Source organism: Heterodontus francisci, chromosome 27 (assembly GCF_036365525.1).
Source record: "Heterodontus francisci isolate sHetFra1 chromosome 27, sHetFra1.hap1, whole genome shotgun sequence".
NCBI lineage: Eukaryota > Metazoa > Chordata > Chondrichthyes > Heterodontiformes > Heterodontidae > Heterodontus > Heterodontus francisci.
The window spans coordinates 28,657,854-28,677,369 of record NC_090397.1 but is presented as its reverse complement, the minus strand read 5'-3'; the positions used below and the strand labels follow the sequence as shown (position 1 = coordinate 28,677,369).

Below are 19,516 nucleotides of genomic sequence, written 5' to 3'. Positions count from 1 at the left end.
TGGAAACTCCAGCTGATTGTTTCCCCTCTCCCAAAGTCCAGAAGCATGAAAACCAATTGTAGTAACCAGCTGAGCTTAATTAACTCAGCACAGAACAGGGATTAAATCAGGGAAGATCCTGGTCTGCCTGACTCGGTGGCGCACAAAGTACCATTTACTCACTAAATCATTACATTGAAAGCGCAAGGTTAAAGTTAATTCTGCAATGAAGTTTCAAGGCCATTTACAACTGAAAGTTTGTTAGTTTACTGCATTCAACAAAATTCAGAGACTAAATATATACTTATAGTCCTTGCTATATGTTGAATACATTAAATTTATGTTCTCATTTGAACCACACTCACCATTTTCAGACTGCCACCAGGTGTTTAGACGGTTGTGAGCAAACGTTGTGACAACATTCTCAATTCTATGACTGTTTGGATTTTCGGTAAACAGAGTCCGTGAATCACATGAAAAGCATTTTTTTTCTTCCTGACAATTCAAATTGAAAATGTAGTAAGTTTTCTATTTTCCCAATACTGAATGCAATGCAAAATTGGATGGAATCCCGGCAGCAAAATATGGCACATTCAGTAAAAATTATTTATTCATATTTTACAGTGGATAGGACACACTGACCTTTGTTACATTTTCTCTTTCTAACCGTAAACAAAATTCTCAATGTTCTCAGAGGAGACAGATGCACCACAGATGATACTAAGCTATACTGATCAGGAGGTTCCAAGTTTCAATCATAATCAGTGGAGAGATAGAAGATAATTCGGGTGACAGCAGGGACAATTATCTTATGTCCCCCAACCTTGGAGTGGGGAAAAGACATAATCCAGCTCCTGAATGCTATTAAGTGATCGCTGCTAGAAAGTGCATGTGTATGGAGACAAGGATATATATGGAGTTAACTGTAATATTTTCCCAATATCAAGATTAAAGTAAAGTAAAATATCAAGTCAAATAGCCATAATACAACAGCAACTTGCATTTATATAGTGTCTTTAACATAGTAAAATGTCCCAAGGTGCTTCACAGGAGTGTTAATAAAGTTTGACATTGGGCCATATAAGGAAATACTCAGTCAGGTGACTAAAAGCTTGGTGGGTTTAAAAGAGCATCTTAAAAGGAGAACAAAGAGGGAGAGAATTCCAAAGCATGGAACCAAGGCAGCGAAGGCACAGCCATAAATGTTGAAGTGATGAAAATCAGGATGAGCAAGAGGCCAAAATTGGAGGAGCACAGATATTTCAGAGGGTTGTAGGGCTGGAGGAGGTTACAGGGAGGAGGGGCATAACAATGGAGGGATTTGAAAAAAGGATGATTTTTTTTTTAAAAGAGGTGTTACCAGACTGTGAGCCAAATGTAGGTCAGCAAGCACAGGGTTGATGAGTGTTTGGGACTTGGTGCAAGTTAGCATAAGGCACCAGTTTTGGATGAGCTCAAGTTTATGGTAAGGTGTAAGGAAGGAGGCAAGCCAAGAGAGTGCTGGGATAGTTGACTCAAGACCAAAAGTAACGAAGACATGGATAACTGTTTCAGCAGATGAGCTGAGGCAGACTAGTTCACATTTATAACAGGAATGAGGAATACATATTGTCATGCAATGCTTTTGCCACCCTTGTGTTGTACATTCACTTGCATTGCTTCTCCCTGCTCAAAACAAGCTAGGAAATTATACTGGGTTAAGTTCAGGCTCTTGAGCCTCAACAACAGATCCATCAGCAAGAACCTTTCAGAGGTATATATAATATTTAACATGATAGAAAAAGTAAAACAAAAGATACTGCCAAATATGACTCTTTCCTATTCTAGTGCATTATGGCTATTTATATTTCAAAGCATCTTCCATTATTATAGGAGAGATCTGCAACTGTAGTGTAGTGAAAGTAGATGGCTCCACATTGCAACCTGCACGCTATAAGCATAAATTTAGTGTTAAAAAAAACATAGTATAACAAAGGGGTTAACACTGCAAACTCAGATGAACAATAAAAGCAAAATACTGCAGCTGCTGGAAATCTGAAATAAAAACAAGAAATGCTGGAAATACTCAGCAGGTCTGGCAGCATCTGTGGAGAGAGAAGCAGAGTTAACATTTCCGGTCAGTGACCCTTCATCAGAACAACACTTCACAATCTCATACCAGGATGGGAAAAATGTCTGAAAATAAACATTCCATGACTCCTTCATGATAACGTACTTGTGGAGAAAGAAGAGTCTTTTATGATAATGCCAGATGCAAGTATCATGATGGTACCATTTGAGACCTATTACTCTTGCATCTCATTTGTAAACAAAAAAGTTTGCCAAACACCTTTCTAAAATAAAATGAAAGCACTCTGAAAATCACAAATTACTATTTTAGGGATAATTGGTTCATGGCTTTGATAACTTTGGAATCACTGCAATTATCAAGAACATGCAAGCCTATTTATCCAACTGCAATCCATCATTGAATTTACAGCAAATCACATACTATGACGTCTACATCTGTTGAGGGGATAAAATTCAACTTCAGCGAGGACACAAGATGGGCAATAGTGGATCAATTGTCTACTATGCACCCTGCCTGTTTTCCTTTTCAAGGATTTTGATGTATAATCAAAATTACTATCCTAGAAAATAAATTAACTGAAGTTTCCCATGGAACTTAGGAATTATTAGAAAAATGTATAAAATGCAAAACTGCTTTTGTACATTAGGGAGTCTTGTGCATTTCAAATGAGTGCAAGATACCTTATTGCTTGCCCAGCAAGTTTAAATCAGAAACAGATATGCCTGTATTAGTATGCATTTAGTTCCCAAAGAGAATTCAATTAACTTTCGGCATATGTTGATTAGAAGTCTAGAAGTGAAGTTTAAAGCTCTCTTTGCATTGACGGTTATGGAACTCCATGACAAGGATGAGATACCGTGACAAGGTTACTGCTCTCAGTGAGAATCAAATGTAATCATTTCTTGTAAAGGCCACAATGGCCCCAATTCCTTCAGGGCTTCATTATTTGCACAATTTCTTGAACAAATAAGATAGATAAAAACTGGCACCATTCAAATTTAACAATTAAATGCTGCTTGCAGAATGAAGACAAAACAGGATTGTTGACTGTGATTGCAGGCAATAATCTCACATGAAAGCAGCTGCCAGGCTCCAATTGATTAGGCCTATTGAAAGGAAGGTTTTACAACTCAGCGGCAACAAAAGCATTTAACTATGAGTAACTTGTTCATCCCATACTTCTGAAAGCTTTTTAAAATAAAATCTAATACTGCTTTAAGTGTTTTGTGTTGTATTGAAAAAAGCTGTTGAAGCTCAAAAGAAAAATATACAACTGAATCAGATTAGTAAGTGTTCCTACCAGAAACTGAACAGTGCCATTATGCAAATGACCAAACTAGTTCTGACCAAATTGCAGATGATCAGGGTGAACTTCACTCTGCAACTGGGTATGCTTTATTTGAGCTAGGATTTCCTGATGGCTGAAATAAAAACTAATGTGCTCGAAATACTCAGCAGGTCTGGCAGCATCTGTGGAGACAGAAAGAGTTAATGTTTCAGAACGAAGACCATTCATCAGAAAATACCCGATTGTAATTAAGAGTTCTGGACTCACTGTGTATACAGGAGCCAGCGGCCTTAATCTGATGAAAGAATCGCAGACCCACATTTTTGTGCAGCTGATAAAAGTCATCAACTTGTAAAGTTAACTCTGTTTTTCTTTCCACGGGGGCTGCCAGACCGGCTCAGTATTTCCAGAATCTTCTGCTTTTATTTCAGATTTCTAGCATCCACAGTATTTTGCTCTTGCTTGATACAATGCTGGCTGACTGAAATGGGAACATATTCTTTTTCATCTTAAAGGGTATCAAGAAAATATGCAAAGCAGAATACAGTTCAACGAGATGGGCAACTCTATAAATCAGACATGTACAGTGAAAGATGTAGCATTGGATGATTGAGTCTGTCCCTACTGTGTTATTGACCAGTACATCTATGGACTCGAACATTGTTCTCTATACTCTCTCTGGGTTACTTGCTTTGAACAAAGATGTTGACTTTTAGTACTAGCTAATAATGGTACTGTTTCTAGTTCAGTTACTGAAGAAACCTTTGAAGCCCAAAATTTTTTCAGTTAAAATCATACATTTAGGTAATATCACTTCTCTATTTTCTTGCATTCCAAAAGAGCAGTCTGAATAGAGATGGAAAGCATTTTTACATCACTTATTTTTACTTCTTCTTGAGGGAGATCAGCCTACATGCACTGCTCTCTCCCCCGCCCCCGCCCCCACCCCACTCGCTGTTCAGTTAACCTCTGGTCGCACTGGGCTCAGCTATGTAACAGACAGACCTGATTGTAATTAGAGTGCTGGGACTCACTCCCTTTGTTTATAGGAACCAGTGGCTTTAATCTGATGGAAGATTTGCAGACCCACATTTTTGTACAGCTACGATGCAATTGGTTCTTGGTAGTCGGGCTGTTTATACCAAAGTTCAGCTGACAAAGAGAATGAAAACCACCACTGACTGCATTTCTGTAATGCAAAGACATTAAAGTAAATTACAAAAACAAATAGCACATGTATTGCACTTGGCAACTGAATATTCAGCCAGACCCAAGGATAAACAGTGGCAGCATATGCCCCAGTTACTATGTGATGGTTTGAAGCCTTAGAAAACTGCTGAATCCTGAGCCGAGCTTTCTGCTTCACATTTGATGTCATCAAGACCAAAATTACTTTCTTCCACCTCAATCTCTACTTCCACCCAATGGTTTACAATTCAACTTCTCGCATGCTCTCCCTCCTTGGCTTCTCTGCCTCCTCAAAATGCAGCCCATATCCTCTCCTGTACAAAGTTTTGCATACTGTCCACTCAATCATTGGCAAACAAATATACCTCTGGCTCATGACCTATCCTTCAGCTTTCAATAATCTCCCCAAAATCTCTTATACCATACTTTCACGTCCCTTCCCTAATCTGTTTCTACCCCCACCGCTGCCCACTCTACCGTGACCTTTTTTCCTGGTTTGTATCTACAACATAAGGTTTTCCTGCTCTTTGAATAATTCCATGGGATCTTTTACATCCACCTGACTAAACAGATGGACCTTGGTTTAATGCTGCATACACAAGATGACACCTCCAACACTACAACAGTCCTTCACTACCGCACCAAAATAATACTGTAGTAGGAAATAGTCTTCATGTGAAGGAATTAGCATGAAATGTCTCTTAAAATGTATTTCCATTGTTGATGCAAACATTAGCACACAACAGATGCAGTTTCAATGATTTTATACTAAATGGTTATTGATCTTTAATAGACTTATGAAACACCTACGTGCTACCGCCAAAAGCAACCCTAACTCTGACAGCAGCAACACCATGAATCCAACAGCCACCTTCAAAGACTGAAGATCTACCTGGAGGCAAGTTCTGTCAGAGGTAGAGATGAAAATATCAGCATAAACACCACCAAAAGGCAGAGATTACAATCTTTTCTGGCCACTTTCAGACTTAGCCTCCTCCGAACAGGTCAGCAATGCAGTTTTCTGCTCTTCAGCCATGATAAACCTGTCCCAATCACTGAGAAAGGGACGACATTCAGAAATAAATTTGTAGATCATGATGTTAAAAAGATGGCAGTTTTACATTTGGTTTGCTCAAGACCCACACTTCCATAAACTGGTGGCACTAATGTGAATCTCAGTGTAAAAGCAGCTTAAAACAGCATTTGCACAATTATGCATAGGCACAGTTCTTTTTGATGAGTGCAATTTGGCCCACAATACAATTAGGGTAGTTTCTACATCATCAGATGCCTCAGGGTACAACACAAAGCTGCTTTCTTTAAAAAGTGACCGTGAGAGAAATAGCTTAGTAGTTCCCATCAAGATATATTTGTTGTACCCCAGTCTTAACCACACTAGCACCTGTGCTACATGTAAGATGCAGGCTAAAGACCAAGCAATTAACATGAATGAAACCAGAGTGACTGATAGTTAATCTAGAGACAAAAGAAAATCACAGGCCAGTGTTTTTCAGTTACGTATAGACCTGCTCTGGTCTTTTTCTCTCACAACCACACTCAATAACACGCATATCATACCTGAAGGTGGCTGACAATGCAGAAGGGTTCAGGTTTATACTTGCCACAGGTGGAAGTGGCAGATAGTCTATCTGCTCGCCCAATCAACAGGTCTCCTGTGGCTGGGTAACAGCTTCCTTCAGCACAGCCATAGCTGAACTCCGGACCCTGAGTGGCAACACAGCGCCAAACTGCAACTGAAAGACAAAGAACATACCTAATCTGTAACAAACAACAGCTACGTAGATGCACACCAATATCACAAAATCATACGGCACAGGCAGCCGCTATTCAGCCTGTTATGTCTGTGCCAGCTCTCTGAAAGTATCCAATTATTTCCCTGAACTTTCTCCATAGCCCTGCAAATTTCCCCTGCAAGTATATTCAATTCATAATGCTTGTGAGCATTAGTATAAAATAAGATTGTATACTGTACAAGATATTTTTAAGATATTGTTTGATTGAGATTCATTATATGTTCCCCTGCAAAGTTCACTGTTACCAAAAAGTAAAGATCTACAGACAGATCAAGAGAGTCAGAATGGATAGAATGTGAATAAATTATTTCACCCAGTTAAACTAATACCAATAACAGAAAATGCTGGAAATATACAGCAGGTCTGCAGCATCTGTGGAGAGAGTTAACAGGCTGGATTTTACCTTAGGCGGACGGGAATTCGCAACCGATGTAAAAGTCTTGGGTCCCGGGGTGGGTTGGGAGGCGGGGGCAGCCCTCAATTGGGCACTCTGTGCCCGACTGCCATGGCACCCCACCCCCTCCCGGCAGCATGGAAAGGCCAGCAGCCTTTCACGTCCCCAGCACGCCCGCTTGTCACGGTTAAAATACTCGTGGAGGCGGGTGAGGGCCCTTAAGTGGCCATTAAGGGCCTTGATTGGCCTCGGGCGGGTGGGCCATTCCCCCGCCCCACCGCTGTAAAGTTGGCCAGAGGCAGATGCGGGGCGGGTAGGCCTCCTGCTAAATTTTACATCGCCCCCCTCAAACCCGCTGGGGCGGCGTAAAATTCAGCCTTACACTTCAGGTCTATGACCTTTCATCAGAACTTCTGTTTCTCTCTCTCCACAGATGCTGCCAGATCTGCTGTGTATTTCTAACACTTTGTTTTTACAAAGTGATTACCAACAACGCAGCTGGCAGCTTACGTCATCCGACTGCGCCAATCTGCCCACATGCGCAGATTGGTTCCTATCCTCTGCGCATGCGCTGCGTTCCGCAGTGCCAGGACTGGTTGGCACATGCGCAGATGACGTCATCGCGTAACGCAGGCAGACGGTGGGGGGATCCAGGCCGGAGAGAGCAGGGGTGGGGGGAGAGGGGGTCTGGGGAGCGGGGAGAGAGCGGGTGCGGGGAGAACGTGGCCGAAGACCTTGCTGGTGGCGGGTGCGCTCTCCTCCTTCCCCCCGCCGCCCACTCCCAACCCCTGCCTGCAAGCTCACCACCCCCCCAACCGCTCGCTCACCACCCGCTTGCCACACCCCCGACCGCTGGCTCACCCACCCGCCCACTCGCTCCCCTCCCGCCATTGTGTGCTGCCATGTGTTTAGGTTGCCATCGTGTGATTATTTGAGCAGCACCACCTTTAATCCTGGCAGCTGCCTGACGTCACAGACTGAGACATTTTAGTGGCACAGGCTGCATTTGTGCTTGTGCCATTGCAGCGCCACCTAGTGGTGGCATTGTCAGCAAACACAGCCTTGTTTTTCTTTCAGGATTTCCAGGATCTGCAATATTTTGCTTTTTTTTTTATTAAATCAGTACCATTGCTGGCTCCCTCCCACACTGCTTTCCAGTCAGTTACAACCAAACGCTACACACACACATACATTCTTGCATGGTTCGAAATTCTGACATTTCCAATATTAAAAGGGAGTTGATGCGATTAAAGTGAACTTGTTTGCTCCACACTGCTGTTAACCGATACTATGTGAAACCCATGCTGTGCAAAGCTTTCTTTCATAGGTTAGCTGGTACCTCTCAGCTTCAGAGGTGGGAATCAGATTGCCAACCTGGCTCCTGAGCTGTACTACAATTTTGAGTTGATGCCTTTACAAGACCCCTTTAAACAGATTCTAAGGCGCTGGTATAAACACAAGTATATAAATCTACGAGATCGGTTTAAAAGTACACTGCTACAGTAGCAAACACACATGCCATTATATAATTGAACTTTAAAACTAGTTCTATTACCCAAAAATTCTGGGGGAAGAATAGGTCAATCAGCATTTGCAGCCGATACCTTTTATTTCAGATGCAAATCTCTTATTGAATTAACCCTGTAAATTATAACTCTAACACAACGTTACAGTCCAAGTTATCCTGGGATCAGGCAACTGATTAAATATAGAGAGGGGAGAAGTTCCTTTGAAAAACGGATTTTAATTTTATTCAACCACTAGTCTTGCTGCATTTGCATTGCTGTATTACTGACCAAGTATTTTTATTACTGGGACGATCTCGGATTCGAACATCTTTGTTAAGCGAAGTCAAAAGTACAAATCAACCGGCATCTTAGGGAATTTATAACGAATCTCGAACTAAGCACAATATCTTACGTTAAAGATCGTTCTAAAATGTGCTAAAAATGTCAACGCGAACAACACTAGAAACTTTTCACTTAATTTTAACTGATGGGACGTTTCCTACAAAAAGGCTGTGAATCTGGCAAATCTATTTTAAAACATTTTCGGATCTTGGTGAGGGAATTCGCACAAACAGATGGTTAAAAAGTTATTGCATGCAGCTGTGATCAATTAATTTTCTTCTTCATCTCCGAGTATTTCCCCTTATGACTAAAAAAAAAACTACTTTGATTTCGTTACACGCAAGCTGAACTATTTTGGGGGAAGAATTTTTTTTTAAAAACTTACCTAAAATAGTTAAAATCCTGAAATGGAACATTGTTGTTTAACAGCCCTCTCCACAGGCAAGAAACTTCTGAGATAGTTTTCAGCTAATCAACGACAAAGGGAGAGAGACAATTCATTAATGAAAACCGGTTAAAAATGATCGCCGTCAGACAGAGCGCATTATCGCGCGGGGCGGGCGGGGCTCCGGCTTCTCTCCGCGGGGACGCTCCGATTCCACTTCCACTTCCAGCTCCAGTTCCCGCTCTGACTCCAGGACCACAGCACGCATGCGTCCACCCACTCGCCAAACCCGTTTCCCTCACATCCAGTACCTTCCGTTCGGTCAGTTATTCATTTTCCACCAGAAACTTCTGCTGTTCGAAAATGTTTGAAGGCGAGCATGCGAGCTCCGTTGCTGACTTATAAATATTTTACTTTTGACAGACTCGTGGCTTCAAAGAAGAGAACCGAGTGGAATGGAATGGAATGGAGAGAGGGAAAAAGCCAATAAAAAGATTAAAGAGTAGGAAGAAAGACTAGCGAGCAACAGAAAGGGACGTAGTAAAGAATCAGAAGGTAATTACGGATGAGGGAGGCCATTCAGCCCATGTTGGTTCATGCGCCCTGGCATCCTCTCGATTGTGGCATTTAATGATTCGAGAGTTTTCACCTCCACATTTGCTAATTATCCATCGAGTCTGCAAGTTAATAATAGTTCTTGTTCTTCATCGCAGTCTTCCCCATTATTGACTCAACTTTGCCCCATTTGGTGTTGCCCACAAATCTTGGAAGTAGTACTTCAAACTCCCAAAGCATTTAAAAGGTGAACAACAGTGGTCCCAGCACCCATTCCTGTGAATCACAGAACTGTTACAGTATAGAAGGAGGCCATTTGGCCCATTGTGTCCACACCAGCTCTCCGAAAGAGCAATTCACTCAGTTTCATTCCCCTGCGCATTCTTCCTTGTCATATAACATTCCGTTTTGAATGCTTCACTTGAACCTACCTCAGACCTTAACCACTCGCTGTGTGAAAAAGTTTTTCCTCATGCCACTTTTACTTCTCTTACCAATTACTTTAAATCTGTGCCCTTTTGTTCTTGATCCTTTCACGATTGGGAACAGTTTCTCTCTATCTACTTTGTCCAGACCCCTCATGCTTTTGAATACCTTGAGCCTTCATCTCCAAGGAAAACAGTCTTAACCTCTCCAATCAGTCTCCATAACTGAAGTTTCTCATCCTTGGAAGCATTCTCGTGAATCTTTTCTGTGCTGTCTCCAATGTCCTCGCATCTTTCCTATGGTGTGGTGCCCGGAACAAGACACAGTAGTCCAGCTGAGGTGGAATTAGTGTCTTATACAAGTTCAACATAACTTCTTTGCTCTTGTACTCTATGCCCTTACTAATAAAGCCCAGGACACTGTATGCTTTATGAACTGCTCTCTCAACCTGTCCTGCCACCTTCAGTGACTTATGCACATATACACCTTGGGCCCTCTGTTCTGCTCCCCCTTTAGAATTGTACCCTTTATATTATATTATTTCTCCATTTTCTTCCTACCAAAATGAATCACTTCACATTTCTCTGCATTGAACTTCACCCATTCCATCAACTTGTCTTTGTCCTTTTGGAGTTCTACACTATCTTCTTCACAGTTCACAATGCTTCCAAGTTTCGTTCATCTGCAAACTTTGAAATTGTGCCCTGTGCACCAAGGTCTAGGTCATTAAGATATATCAGGAAAAGCAAGGGTCCCGACACTGACCCCTGGGGAACTCCACTACAAACCTTCCTCCTGCCCTAAACACATCAGTTAGCCACTATTATTTGTTTCCTGTCACTCAGCCGTACATGCATACGAACATATGAATTAGGAGCAGGAATAGGCCACTCGGCCCTTCGAGCCTGCTGCGCCATTCAATAAGTTAATGGCTGAACTGATTACTCCACATTTCCACCTTTACCCCTTCCCAACACCACGCCCCGCCTAGCCAATCCATTACTCCCCCCCCCCCCCCATGTGTCGCGCCACATTTCCCCGAACAGGGTTTCAAAGGTGCAGCTTTGTCAGCCACCCAAATGAAGATTGGTGCAGCAATTAAGGTGGCAATGGGACCCTCATTAAATCAGGTATGTAAATTAGCTTACATTTTTAAATGGGGATCCCATCGCTGAGTGGCGGGGCAGCTGCCACGAGGCCTCACTGCTGCTGCCGAGATCGGCATGGGACCTGTCGGGGTCGATGGCGGGCCTCTGCCGCACCGATCTTCATTGCCCCCCGCCAACGTTCCCGACAGCGGAGGGGCTTTAAAATACTGCCCCAGGGTTCTGGGGAAATTGTAACTGGTTGGAACCAGATAACACACACAGTCATTTGACCAGAGACATGTGACTAAAGCTATTCAAGCTCAGATTTGAAGGTTGCAGATTTCAAGGAGGGTGCAGGCTTTTTGGCAGAGAAGCTGCAGAGAGAGAAAACTGATTCTGGGAGCTGGCCATCGGCAAATACAATTCGTTGCAGCTGTTTGCCATTACTTAAGGCAACACCGGTGGAGGTATACCATCAAGGCTGTTGTGAGCAGAGCTACGGAAGTTCTGGAAGGGTGCACAGTTTTGGTGGAGACAGTACCTGAGGAGTCCAGGGAGTGCAAGTGAACTGCTGTCGGAGGAAAATCAGTGACTGCATCTTGGAAGATGGGAAGTGGAGATCTACCTGAAAAGTTCAGAGTTTTGAAAGACGTTGTGGCTGTAACTAGTTTCATATTTGCTGAGTCGACTGCCTAGTAAATCTATGAGATCTATCTTTGTTGTATATGATAATTAATGTGTAATCTGTGATTTGACTGTTAATTCATGTTTAGTTTGATTTTGGTTTGATTGTTAAAGTAAAATTCCATTCTTTTGGTTTGTTGATCTCCACAGGGATCATAATAGTATTCCCTTTCCTTGTTTGCCCTTCCCAAATACATTACCTCACACTTCTCTGGATTGAATTCTATTTGCCTCTCCTTCCCACCTTTCCTTCTCTTTTCTTACTTATCCTTTTGCTCTTTATGTATTTATAAAACATCTTTGCGATTTCCATGATTTTACTTGTCAATATATTTTCATGCCCTCTCTTTGCTTTCCTTATTTCCTTTTTCATTTCACTTCTGCATTTTCTCTACTCCTCCAGACTTTCTGCAGTATTGAGCTCTCAGCATCCGACAAAAGCTCCCTTTTTTTTTAACCTTATCCAATTCTGTACGCTTTCTGACATCCACGGGGGTCTAGATTTGGAAGTCCCACCCTTTTTCTTTCTGGGAACATATTTGTTCTATACCCTCTCTATCTCCTACGTGAATACCTTCCACTGCTCTGACACTGATTTACCTTCAAGTAGCTGATTCCAGTCAACAACTTGGTAAAGGATCAGAATACTAAAAATAGGAATTGAATCTAGATCCACGTTTCATCAATACGGAGTTTAAAAAAATGGTATGTTCAACAGGTCATAAAATCTGGATGCACAATTAAGCCACAAAATTATTACTCAAACTTCTATCTCGGACATCTCTTCTTCTTTGGCCTCCTTGGCTCGATGGGTAAGCGCCTAGAGGTAGTTAGTGGTTTGTGAAGCAGCGCCTTGAGTGGCTATTAAGGCCAATTCCAGAGTGACAGGCGCTGCAGATAAAATTGGTTGTCGGGGCTGTTACACAGTTGGCTCTCTCCTTGCACTTCTGTCTTTTTTCCCACCAACTGCCAAGTCCCTTCGACTCGCCACTCTTTAGCCCCGCCTTTATGGCTGTCCGCCAGCTCTAGCGATCGCTGACAACTGACTCCTACGATTTGTGATCAATGTCACAGGGCTTCATGTCGTGTTTGCAGACGTCTTTAAAGCGGAGACATGGACGGCTGATGGTCTGATACCAGTGAAGAGCTTGCTGTACTATACGTCCTTGGAGATCCTGCCATCTTCCACGTGGCTCACATGGCCAAACCATCTCAAGCGCCGCTGACTCAGTAGTGTGTATATGCAGGGGATGTTGGCCGCCTCGAGGACGTCTGCGTTGGAGAAACGTTCCTGCCACCTGATGCCAAGGATGGAATGAGATGTGACGTCGCTCTTGGCTGACATTCGTTGTCCAGGCCTCGCTGCCGTAGAGCAAGGTACTGAGGACACAGGCTTGAAACACTCTGACTTTTGTGTTCTGTGTCAGTGCGCCATTTTCCCACTCCCTCTTGGCCAGTCTGGACACAGCAGCGGACGCCTTTCCCATGCGCTTGTTGATTTCTGCATCGCGAGACAGGTTACTGGTGATAGTTGAGCCTAGGTAGGTGAATTCTTGAACCACTTCCAGAGCGTGGTCGCCGATATTGATGGATGGAGCATTTCTGATGTCCTGTCCCATGATGTTCATTTTCTTGAGGCTGATGGTTAGGCCAAATTTGTTGCAGGCAGCCGCAATCCTGTCGATGAGTCTCTGCAGACACTCTTCTGTGTGGGATGTTAATGCAGCATCATCAGCAACGAGGAGTTCCCTGATGAGGACCTTCCGTACTTTGGTCTTTGCTCTAAGACGGGCAAGGTTGAACAACCTGCCATCTGATCATGTGTGGAGGAAAATTCCTTCTTCTGAATACTTGATCGCATGTGAGAGCAGCAGGGAGAAGAAGATCCCAAACAGTGTAGGTGCGAGAACACAGCCCTGTTTCACACCACTCAGGATAGGAAAGGGGCCTGATGAGGTGCTGCTATGCTGAATTGTGCCTTTCATATTGTCATGGAATGAGGTGATGATACTTAGTAGCTTTGGTAGACATCCGATCTTTGCTAGTAGTCTGAAGAAACCACGTCTACTGACGAGGTCAAAGGCTTTGGTGAGATCTATGAAAGCAAAGTGGAGGAGCATCTGTTGTTTGCGGCACCCTTGCACCCCTTCTCCCCCCCCCCCCCCCCCCACCCCTTCCCCCTCGCACCCCCTCCCCCCGGCCTCCCCCTCTTTCCCCTTCCCCCTCGCACCCACTCTCCCCTTCCCTCTCCCTGCATGAAATCGTACAGTTTACTTGTTAGGGCCCCTACTCAGGGATAGGAGGTAACAATCCCACTGCCTTGTGGGCGTCTCGGGAGAGACCAAGGCTAAGGGAGTATACCCTAACAGAAAATCTGGAGTGGAACCCCTAAGGCGGTCATGCATCACCTTTGGCATGTTTCCGGCAGTTCCTGCAGCCATACCAGTGCCAAACGTTGTGCTCTCCACTCCTTTGGACCCCGCCAGGAAGGCCAAGAGGGGGCTTTTGATGCTTGGGCAACTCACAACCTCCATACATCCGCCTTGGCATATGCCATGGAGAGGTCACTCCATAGTCTCCTCACAGCGACCAAAACAACACGGAAGGCAGCAGTTACAGGTTATAACTCCAGCTCAATTTGCGTAGAGATTGGGTGCCACGGGTTGCCTCTGTCGGTGGGAGAGATTATCACATCTCACTGGACAGCTACCGCCCGCCTCAAACTGAGCAGCCCCCAGTCAGAAAGATTCTGTTCCGCCACAGTCCACCTGCTTCAATGGGTGCTTGGAGCTCCGAGTCATTGCCCGACAAGTGGACTGTAACACCGCACCAAACAGCACGTCTAGGACATATTGTACCCTACAAAGGTGTAGAAAATAGGTACCAGCAGAGAAGACTATAGGGGAGATTTCCCTTGCTTCACATAGGGGCATTGCTTTGGTGCAGGAAATATTGTACAGATTGGCATCTGTAACTAAAGAAATTAATGGAGGAAAATTGTGTTAGGTCCTTACAGACATACACCAACTCACGTCCTAGGCCTAGCTGCACTGGTTTGTAAATTTTTGAAAGACCTTCACAAAAATTAAATTCAATTCTTTGTAATAGGTTCCTGATGTGTGTCTCTTTGTCCATCTGTGATTTTCTCTGTCTCACATCTACTACTAATTTCTTTCTTTCTTTTGGGCCTCCTTATCTCGAGAGACAATGGATACGCTCCTGGAGGTGGTCAGTGGTTTGTGAAGCAGCGCCTGGAGTGGCTATAAAGGCAAATTCTGGAGTGACAGGCTCTTCCACAGGTGCTGCAGAGAAATTTGTTTGTCGGGGCTGTTGCACAGTTGGCTCTCCCCTTGCGCCTCTGTCTTTTTTCCTGCCAACTACTAAGTCTCTTCGACTCGCCACAATTTAGCCCTGTCTTTATGGCTGCCCGCCAGCTCTGGCGAATGCTGGCAACTGACTCCCACGACTTGTGATCAATGTCACACGATTTCATGTCGCGTTTGCAGACATCTTTATAGCGGAGACATGGACGGCCGGTGGGTCTGATACCAGTGGCGAGCTCGCTGTACAATGTGTCTTTGGAAATCCTGCCATCTTCCATGCGGCTCACATGGCCAAGCCATCTCAAGCGCCGCTGACTCAGTAGTGTGTATAAGCCGGGGGTTTTGGCCGCTTCAAGGACTTCTGTGTTGGAGATGCGGTCCTGCCACCTGATGCCAAGTATTACTAATTACTAATTAACTAAGTACTACTAATTAGAATGTTCATATCTTCAAAGCAAAGTGATGGCATTCAAAACCTTTGTTTGTCTGAAAAACATTCAAGATTCTATTCATTTTGTTTGTGGGGAAAATAGGATGGAAAAAACAATGTGTCTGCCTATCTCTTTTCTCTATCTGTCAGCTTGATATGCTTTCTTAAGTATAAGATTTGAAGTATAAGGCTTTCATTTAAAATTTGTTAAAAATCTGTTCAAATTTATTGTATTGAAATATTTTTCAAAAGCACACCCATGAAAACAATGACTTTTTTTACAAATTAATAATCATAGAATATATGTTTATCATTGAACAGAAACACAAGCCACACGCCTTTTAATCAGTACAGTCTGTTATGCTTAAAGTTGTTTTGTTTTCTGTTAAAGTTGTGTTTTCTGTATATGCAGACTCAGTTTTACAAAAACACATAAGATAAACTTTATCTGAATAAACCTTTTGAAAATTTTCCTCTAACTTTCTTCAAATTATTTTATAAACAATCAGGCAGATAGTGTTGGAGGCTGAAAAGAAATATTCTATCAGTTGATTAACTCCATAGGATGAATTTTACCTGCCCCCTGATGTCTGGGGGTGGGGTGAGGGCCCTGGAAAATGTCTCTGGTAGGGGTCCTACCACAGGCCTCGACACAAGGAAGGGCCCGCCCCATATTACCAGTGGCGGAGTGGCCTCATGGCGGCCCAACCCCCTCCCCACCCCTCCCCCCCCAGCCACTCGGTGATGGGGGCAGGATTTACATATTTAAATCAATGAATTAATTATCCACCTACTCCATCGGCTGTCCCACTGCCATATTTTGGCCGGTTGCCAGGATTCCCATGCCTTTGGATCTCTGACTGGAGATCCAATGCGGGATGCTAGTAGGGAAGGGGGGAGGAGGTATGTTTTCAGGGTGGGGGTGGGGGGGACGTGGGATGAAATCATTTTGATCAGTCTAGGGGATTGTGGGAAGGGGTAAGGTTTAAAGTGTGTAAACTTTTGCAGGGGGGCGGAAGATTGGGACCTCAAGATAAGTTTTTTTTGGGGGGTGTGGGTGGAAGGCAAGTAATAATTTGTTCTGTCATTGGGGGTTGGGAGAGAGTATTGAAACTTTAATCAAATTTTTCCTTATTTTATTTTACAATTTGTATCACTTTAAAAATTGAAATGATTTGGAAGGGCTTGAAACACTTTGAAGATGGCACTGGGGCCTGCGCCGGACGCCATTGCTGGGGACGGAGCGCCCGCCCCCTCCACGTCATCGGCGGGGTGGTCCACCCCAGCCATTTACGTGAGCCGCCGCACGATATATCATGGCGGCTCCGCGGAGTAACTCTTGTGCATGCGCCCCACCATTTTTGAAGCTCGCCGCCGAAAATGGGGGCGAGCTGGAAAAATCCATCCCCATGCCACAGTTGCATGTCGAGAAATTGTGCACATTGCACCTGTGCAAACTGCCTTCAGGTAACAAGAGTTACAGCTTTGAGCAGAAATATCAAGTTCAAGCCCAGGTTTTTGGGAGAGAAGACCTTAAAGTGAAAAATTCAGTGCCAGTATTAAAATACATAAAAGATAATTCTGTGAGTACACTTGAGTTATTGTGGAAACCGTAATGTTTTGACATGTTAATTTTGTTTTAAAATGTTATTTTTACATTTGGAATTTTAATCACTGAGGAAAAAATAGACTAAAGATTATAGTGAAGCATTTCAAACACTTGGTTGCTTCTGACTGATCATTTAAGATTGGTTGTTTCATAAATCCCATTTTGTAGTATTCTAGTTGCTTACCTTGCTTTTATGAAAGTATAGAAATTTATGGCACAGAGGGGACCTCGTCATTTCTAATTTGCTACTGTTTTACTTTGAGCCAGTGAACAAAAGTGCAGTGCTGAGGGTGCGATGACAAAACTGTGACAGCAGGAAGCACATGCCATTTCTCTCTCTATTTAAGTAGCATTCTTGTTGTCTTAGGGTTGCTAATCATGGGGCAAGGCAAGGAGGCAGGCCCAAAGAACTACTTCAGCCAGTATGGGAATGAACCCACGCTGCTGGTGTTATTGTGCACCATGTTCTAGACAACTGAGCTAACTGACTCCTCAGTGCTAGTTACAAGATTTTTAATATTTATAAGTATGTATTTAGGGATTTGTTTAAAATGGGTCATTTTAATGATTGCTATATTTTAAAATGGTGCAAGAACAGAGAGACCTGGGAACATTTGTGTGCAAATCTTTGAAGGTGGCAGGACAGGCTAACGAAGCAGTTAATAAAGCAAATGGGATCCTAGGCTTTATAAATATGGGCATAGAGTGTAAAAGCCAAGAGGTTATGCTAAGCCTATACAAAAGACTAGTTCAGCCCGAGCTGGAGTAATGTGTTCTATTCTGGCACTTTAGAAAGGATATGAAGGCTTTGAAGAGAGTACAGAAGAGATTTACTAAAATGAGTGATTACAATTATATGGATATACTGGAGAAGCTGAGTGGTTCTCCTTTACAATGGAGAAGGCTAAGAGGAGATTTGATGGAGGTGTTTGAAATCATGAAGCGTTTAGATCGAATAAACAAAGGCAAACTGTTTCCAATGGCTGAAGAATTGATAACCAGAGGCACAGATTTAAGGTGATTGGCAAAAGAGCAGAGGCAACATGAAGAAAACCTTTTTAGGCAATGAGCGGTTAGAATTACTGCCTGTGTGGAGTTTGCAAGTTCTCCCTGTGTCTGCGTGGGTTTTCTCCGGGTGCTCCGGTTTCCTCCCACAAGCCAAAAGACTTGCAGGTTGATAGGTAAAATTGGCCATTATAAATTGTCACTAGTATAGGTAGGTGGTAGGGAAATATAGGGACAGGTGGGGATGTTTGGTAGGAATATGGGATTAGTGTAGCATTAGTATAAATGGGTGGTTGATGTTCGGCACAGACTCGGTGGGCCGAAGGGCCTGTTTCAGTGCTGTATCTCTAATCTAATCTAATCTAATCTAATTTGGAATGCACTGCCTGATGGTGTGGTAGGTAAGAATTCAATAGTAGCTTTCAAAAGGGAATTGATAAATACTCGAAGGAAAAAAAATGCCGGGATATGAGGAAAGAGCAGCACTAACTGGCTTGCTCTTTGAAAGTACCGGGGCAGATACAATAAGCCAAATGGCCTCCTTCGGTGCTGTACTATTTTTTTAAAATTCATTCATGGGATGCGGGCGTCACTGGCTATGCCAGCATTTATTGCCCATCCCTAATTGCCCTTGAGAAGGTGGTGGTGAGCTGCCTTCTTGAACCGCTGCAGTCCATTTGGGGTAGGTGGTAGGTAGACCCACAGTGCTGTTAGGAAGGGAGTTCCAGGATTTTGACCCAGCGACAGTGAAGGAACGGCGATTATAGTTCCAAATCAGGATGGTGTGTGACTTGGAGGGGGACTTGCAGGTGGTGGTGTTCCCATGTATTTGCTGCCCTTGACCTTCTAGTTGGTAGAGGTCGCGGGTTTGGAAGGTGTTGTCTAAGGAGCCTTGGTGCATTGCTGCAGTGCATCTTGTAGATGGTACACACTGCTGCCACTGTGCGTCAGTGGTGGAGGGAGTGAATGTTTGTAGATGGTGTGCCAATCAAGTGGGCTGCTTTGTCCTGGATGGTGTCGAGCTTCTTGAGTGTTGTTGGACCTGCACCCATCTAGGCAAGTGGAGAGTATTCCATCACACTCCTGACTTGTGACTTGTAGATGATGGACAAGCTTTGGGGAGTCAGGAGATGAGTTACTCGCCTCAGGATTCCTGGCCTCTGACGTGCTCTTGTAGCCACGGTATTTATATGGCTACTCCAGTTCAGTTTCTGGTCAATGGTAGCCCCTAGGATGTTGATAGTGGGGGAATCAGCTATGGTAATGCCATTGAATGTCAAGGGGAGATGGTTAGATTCTCTCTTGTTGGAGATGGTTATTGCTTGGCACTTGTGTGGCATGAATGTTACTTGCCACGTATCAGCCCAAGCCTAGATATTGTCCAGGTCTTGCTGCATTTCTACACGGACTGCTTCAGTATCTGAGGA

General features: G+C 43.6%; 1 protein-coding gene and 1 long non-coding RNA gene across 2 annotated transcripts in view; one reads left to right on the top strand and one right to left on the bottom strand.

Moving 5' to 3' along the window:
* lamb1a (laminin, beta 1a) overlaps positions 1–9,277 on the bottom strand; it is a 98,841-nt gene extending 89,564 nt beyond the window's left edge. The window contains exons 1-3 of the mRNA XM_068059037.1: positions 8,970–9,277; positions 6,105–6,280; positions 345–474 (exon numbers count right to left, since the gene is read on the bottom strand). Coding sequence (XP_067915138.1) covers positions 345–474; positions 6,105–6,280; positions 8,970–9,000 — 337 coding nt within the window. The 5' untranslated portion in view covers positions 9,001–9,277. The remainder of the gene's footprint in view (positions 1–344; positions 475–6,104; positions 6,281–8,969) is intronic.
* LOC137384721 (uncharacterized) lies at positions 9,176–13,354 on the top strand. The gene is made up of 3 exons (XR_010977647.1): positions 9,176–9,290; positions 9,393–9,524; positions 12,797–13,354. It is a non-coding gene; the product is annotated as an uncharacterized lncRNA (long non-coding RNA).
* Positions 13,355–19,516: the final 6,162 nt, after the last annotated feature.